Genomic DNA, 5,934 nt, shown 5'->3' with positions numbered 1-5,934 from the left:
AAAAAAAATCTATATCAACAAAAGTAGGACATTCACCCCGCAACGTTCTGAGAATGTTTAGGGGACAAAACGCTGTTCTTCTATAGAACCTTCCCACAACGTTCTTTGATGGCGGGAAAGAAGTTCTCAATGCAGCGTTTTAGGAACAGTCTAACAATGTTGTCAGCAAACCTTTTTAGAACATATCTAACGAATGCTGTTCCGTCTTTAAGAAGAACGTTCTGGATACTAAACGAAAACCGCTCGCCGAAGACGTTGCTGGAACACAGCAAAATGTTCTCAGAGCGTTTCGAGGATGTACCTAAAAATGTTCTTGTGAGGTTGAAAGTAAGAACGATTTAACATTCAGAGGCTGTTTTGAGGATGTTGTCCGATTGTGACAACGGAGGAGGAACGTTCTTAAAGCAACATCTCAGATGTTCTGGAGGCCTCAGATGACTTCTTTATAAAACGTTCCAGGAACCAAAGTGGAACATTCAGCCTGCAGCTCTTCTGATAAACCGTCCCACAGTTTTACATGATGACAGCTCAACATGTGGAGTCAGACGGGGCATGAACGTCCAACAACGTTCTCGTTAGGTTGTCTTTAGAGAACGTTATCCTGCCTTCAAGAAGAACATAAGGAGAATATTTGAAAAACATCATCACTAGAACTTTGCAGAACTTTCTCAGGATGTTTTTTTCTTTCCAACCTGATCTGTTCATGAGTTGTGATAGTTTCTGACGTTTGTACTCACGATGCCGTTCTGGACGCTGAAGCCCAGCTGGTACTTCAGATCCGGTCTCTTGATGAGGACCGTGGTGACAGGAGGGCAGCTGACGATGTTCATCTTCACCTGGACTTGGTTCTTTAAGCCCTTCAGTACAGAAATAGAAACACAGAGATGTTCCAGTAATGTTCTGGTTGACAACCTTCCAGCCACACACTGGTGCTGGTCCTCGGCGTCTCCGTACCTTAATGATTCCCTGACAGGTGGCGAGCGGCAGCCCCACGAGGCTGGTGTTGTTGATGGACATGATCTGGTCTCCGATGCTCAGCTTGCCAGAGCGAGCTGCCGGCCCGCCGTTCATCATGTTGGCTAAGATGACCGTGGGGAGGATGGAGCCCCAGCCGGACTCCACGATCACCACGCCCAGGATCTCGCCTTTGCTCTTCTCCAGCTGCAGCTGTGGAGGAGGCGGGAGGTTTAGCTTCATCAGGAACACAAACAACTAAAACCGTATCACACACTGAGAATATAAAAACCTTTCATCATCGTCTCATTACCAGTGCTTTATTTATTTTTTAATTTGATGAAAACTGTCAAAAGCGTTCGTCTGTTTGCTGCCTTCTTTCAGTCGCTGATCCAAACCGCTGCAGATTCAGCTACAAATTGCTGGAGAACGCGTTAAGAACTCATTATCACTTAAAACAATATGATTTCTTTCTGAAATCTTTTATTCTCGCTCACTTTCATACATCAGAGCTGGAGTCGGCCCCGGAGCTCAGAGGAAGCATCACCACACATACAGAAACAATCAGCAGGCAGAGATCTGGCAGCGCCGCTCATATGGAGGTAGATGAACATCTGAGGTTGCATTAGACGGTTGCAGGCGGTGCTGCAGATCACCGAGGGCCACAGCTTCAGTGCTCTATTGGTTTTACAATTGGATGTGTGCTAAGAAATGCCTTCATCTGTTACGATCGCTTGATAAGCCGACATTAAATTAAACGTGGTTCATCTCCAAATGGATTCTCTCTGGAACTTCTCATCCTTCAACCTAAATAACACAAATCAGAGACGAGGGAGAGCTTAAAATATCCGACACCTGGGCAGAAACATGTTGAGAGAACGTCCTGAAACTGGAGAAGCTGATGATGAGATATTGCAACGTGTCGCCCGACTGCCTCAGACAGATGTTACTACAACAAACCGCACGCAGACGTTTTGGACATTTAACCCGAAGTTCAGACCGTAATGGGAGGATGTGTTTAACGCCCTCAAAGAGATGTTCCACCATAATGTTCCCAGAGGTCCTGAGAGTCGAGGAGTTCCTAAGAGCTGCCATCGAGTGTATTTTAAACAGATGATTGAAACACGGGGCTGCAGGTGGATCAGTGGTTAGCATCGTTAGCACCTCGCAGCTAGAAGGTCGCCGGTTGGCGTCCTGGTGAGGACACCCGGGATCTTCCTGCGTGGAGTCTCCATGTTCTCCCCGTGCAGCGTGGGTTCTCTCCGGGTTCTCCGGCTTCCTCCCACAGTCCAGAAACATGCTGAGGTTAATTGGTGATTGTAAATTGTCCGTAGGTGTGAATGTGAGTGTGCTTGGTTGTCTGTCTCTAAGTGTAGCCCTGTGATAGGCTGGTTACCTGTCCAGGTGAACCTGCCTTTGCCCTGAGTTGGATAGGGTAGCCTCCAGCCTCCAGCTTGAATAAATGCACTCATTCTGACTCGTACTAACACTGTAAGCAGTTTCTGGGTGTTTTTTTTTACTCACTGTGGGTTTATGTTTTCACTGCATGGAAACAGAAACCATGGCTACAAGCAGAGAGAACTTAAAAAGTCTTCTGCACTGTAGTTATAATGCCATAGTCACAAAAAAGGAAAGTTTATTTGTATGTGTTTTGCAAAAACTGGAAAAAAAATAATCAAATAAAAAAAGGACTCTGCATGCAGCTCTTCAGGTGTTTTACTGCTTCAGTCTGGTTCCTGCCTGCATTCAGCCCAGTTCAGCTGAAAAGCCTCCGAGTGTCTGACTGTCAGTTACACATGAGCAGAATCTGGTTCCTGCAAACAGCTTATTTTCTCCTTTTTTCTAAAATAATGCATGCTTGACTAAATGACAGTTTTAAGTCTATATCTGGTTCATGCTGCCTCCTCTTTGTTAGTCATAGATTTGATGAAGCTGTGATGCACACATGCACATTTTCAACAATAACAAGAATAATGTGCAAATGAAACGATACCGCCTTGTTTCAGATGCTGAGGTCAAATAAAATACGTTAACAAGAATCATTTACTCTGTGATGATATTCATCAGTATCACAGTTAATTTCTATTTCTGGGACAGATCCATACTGCTAACCGCCGTCACAGGAACTCATGAACTGCACATAACTGGTTTGATTTCCCCTGATTGTCTCAAACGGGGACACCGTATGAAAACCCCTCGTGTCACAAATCATTAGTGAAGGTTTGCTTTTTGCTGGAGCTTCAAGGAGAGCGTGGAGAACGCAGCAGAGTTCCTGCTGAAGCTCTGGATGCATGTTAGCGTCCAGCATTCAGGCAGATGTGTAGATCCGTGTGTGGACTGCACGCTGCAGAGCTCTTGGTTTAGAGAAGTGATTATGATCAGTGCTCACTACTGTATGATACTAATACATCAGGCTGCTTGTCTCATTATTTCTGCAGCGTTTCACACCGCCACCGGTGGTATCTTAGTGGGACAGCGTTAACCACTTTGCCACAATCAGGCCAAACTGTGCAGCAAGCCACAATAAAACCTGGTTAAATATGAGTTTAAAAACCCACAAATGACTGGTGATGTGTTCATTGCATCAGTACTTTACCGTACAGGCCCTCACAGTTACAACTATTGTGCATATTTCATTACTGGCTTAATGCTGAATGTGTTCTCGTGTTCCAGTTCTGTTGACCAGCAGCTGCTACGAGCACACATGAAGCCTGGAGACATGGATTTATTCTTAGCTCAGTGCGGGAGGCTACAAAGCTTTAGTGCGTCGAGAAAGCCCAGGTTCCCCATCACTACAAATTACTGGTGTGCCTCTAACACAGCAGCTGTGTGGTGGTGCCGTGCAGCACCAGCGCTTCCACGGCTTCTAATTCTCCAAAAGCCTCCAGCAATGTTTTCAGGGCACAGTGTTAGCTAAAGAGGAAATGCTATAGCAGGAAAAAGCTGGAGTTGACATGCTCCGAGTAGGTTTTTACTGTACCATCTGCCTCTTAATCTGTCTAATTAGTTAGCAGCTACTGTAGTTGTGTGTTTGTGTGACGGCCCTGCAGCGTCCGCCTGATTCCTGCCACATGCACAAGTCTTCAGCTGTTTATATCTTGATTTTTTCCCGCACTGATACAAACAAACATCTGCAGAAGATGCATGCGTCTTTATCTCGGGGGGCATGTGCTGCACGCTCAGTGTGGACCGACCTCTTTGCAGTTTTCAGAGTTGGAGAAGTGAATGAGGTCGTCATTGTACATTTCCTGGGTGTTGATGATGTCGCTGTACTCCTTCTGACTCAGGTCCTCGGGGTTGATGCCGTTGGCTCTCAGGAACTCCTGGTAGGCCACGCTGAACGCCTGGCCGATGGACTGGGCGATGAGCTGAGCCTGCAGGCAGAACACGTGTAAACATGTGACCTTGTTGTGTTGGATCCACCAAAGCTAATCTTCACCGAAAAGCATATAAATAACACAGCCAGGAAGAAAAAAGCATCAAACAGTCGTAGCAGTGAGCGTGCCAAGGATACGTTAAGGCATAATATAAACTGATTGTCTCTGTCATGAGCTATTTGTTCCCGTTGAAAGAGGCAGAATAACAGCAGAGAGCAGAAAGGACAGGAACAGGTGCACCGTCCGGCTCCTTCAGTTCAGAGAAATGAAGCTTAATGACGACAATAGGCAGAAAAATTAAATCTTCACAAAGTAATCGTCCCTGACATGAGATGATCTGCACATAAGTTGTCTGCATTGATGCACTCATCAGCGCCAAGGAATCACTTTTCCATGTAGTTTGTCTGCTTGTGCTTTTCTGTTTAATTGAATTCTGTGCTCGCATGCAAATCTCTTGCAGAGTTTGCCGACATCAATGACCCACAATCCCCACTGTGAATTAGTTTTGCCCATCAACAAAGAAGTCAGCACACAGGAAGCCGCGCAGCCAGCCAGCGGAGCCACAATAACAGAAACAGTTTATAAGTTGATGGATGGGCGGCTGAATGGTTCCGTTATAACTCTGGCCGGCCTTTAAAACCTGGCAGCAGAATTAGATGAAGAGGGGACAGATTGGAGTCCAGCCTTTATACTGATTGGCACCGAGCTGCTGGCTCCTCAGCGCAACATTGTTCACGGTGCCAAGTCTCGCTGAATCTGCTTCAACAAGGCGAGCAGCAGCTCCGCGTGGTCGGAAAAAAACAACATCAAAATTAAAAGTGCCCGGCCAATTTACATCATTGCACATCAGTGGGTCGCTCTAATCGGTCATTGCACAACATTTCTGTAATTTCTATACATTACCGACCACATTTGGAACAATCTGGAGCAAACAGGACGGATCTGATTAGCAAATAAAACTATGTCCTGGCCTGGACTGAGGAAAAAGCTGAACATTGGTGCTAAGTGGGAAGCTGAAATAATATCCGACAATCACAAGTGTTATCTGTTCACTATCTGTAGATGCTGAAGGTTTATCTGCCAAATGAAAACCCGTACATCCTGACAGAACAGCACCGACGCAGCTTCCTGTCGTTCCCAGAAGCATCGCAGGTTTGACAATCTGAACACAAGCGATTTAAGAGCCACTTACGTCTTCAGACTCAAACACATGGCAGATCATCTTGTACTGCTTCTTGGCCTCGGGCGCCCCGGGCGTCGTCTCGATGCAGTCCTGTGAGGCTGTGCGTGGCATCCGGCGCCTCGCCATCAAGACCACGATGTTCCCAATGTCAGCGATGTAGGAGATAGTGCGGAGCGCGTTGTCCATCATCGTTTCCTGTCGACATAGCAACCAAAACACATTGATTATGATGCTTTAAAGTTGGGGACTGTTTAAGGAATTAATGAGCTTAATACTAAAGGACCAGACTGTAATGATGCCGCCGCCGTGTATGACATCATCCTTCTTGTACAGTTTTGTCATTTACTAGGAAATGAAAACATTTGAGTCACAATCGATAAAATTCACCTACATCTAATATCTGGAACACATAATGTACAG

At 45.9% G+C, this 5,934-nt stretch overlaps 1 protein-coding gene across 1 annotated transcript in view; it reads right to left on the bottom strand.

Annotated features, from left to right (window-relative positions):
• Positions 1 to 5,934, bottom strand: part of apba2b (amyloid beta (A4) precursor protein-binding, family A, member 2b) — a 70,168-nt gene that overhangs the window by 4,106 nt on the left and 60,128 nt on the right. The window contains exons 9-12 of the mRNA XM_008281366.1: positions 5,524 to 5,709; positions 4,149 to 4,328; positions 955 to 1,167; positions 738 to 857 (exon numbers count right to left, since the gene is read on the bottom strand). Coding sequence (XP_008279588.1) covers positions 738 to 857; positions 955 to 1,167; positions 4,149 to 4,328; positions 5,524 to 5,709 — 699 coding nt within the window. The remainder of the gene's footprint in view (positions 1 to 737; positions 858 to 954; positions 1,168 to 4,148; positions 4,329 to 5,523; positions 5,710 to 5,934) is intronic.

Source organism: Stegastes partitus, unplaced genomic scaffold (assembly GCF_000690725.1).
Source record: "Stegastes partitus isolate 25-593 unplaced genomic scaffold, Stegastes_partitus-1.0.2 Scaffold232, whole genome shotgun sequence".
Classification (NCBI taxonomy): Eukaryota; Metazoa; Chordata; class Actinopteri; family Pomacentridae; genus Stegastes; species Stegastes partitus.
This window is presented reverse-complemented; position numbering and strand designations above follow the sequence as displayed.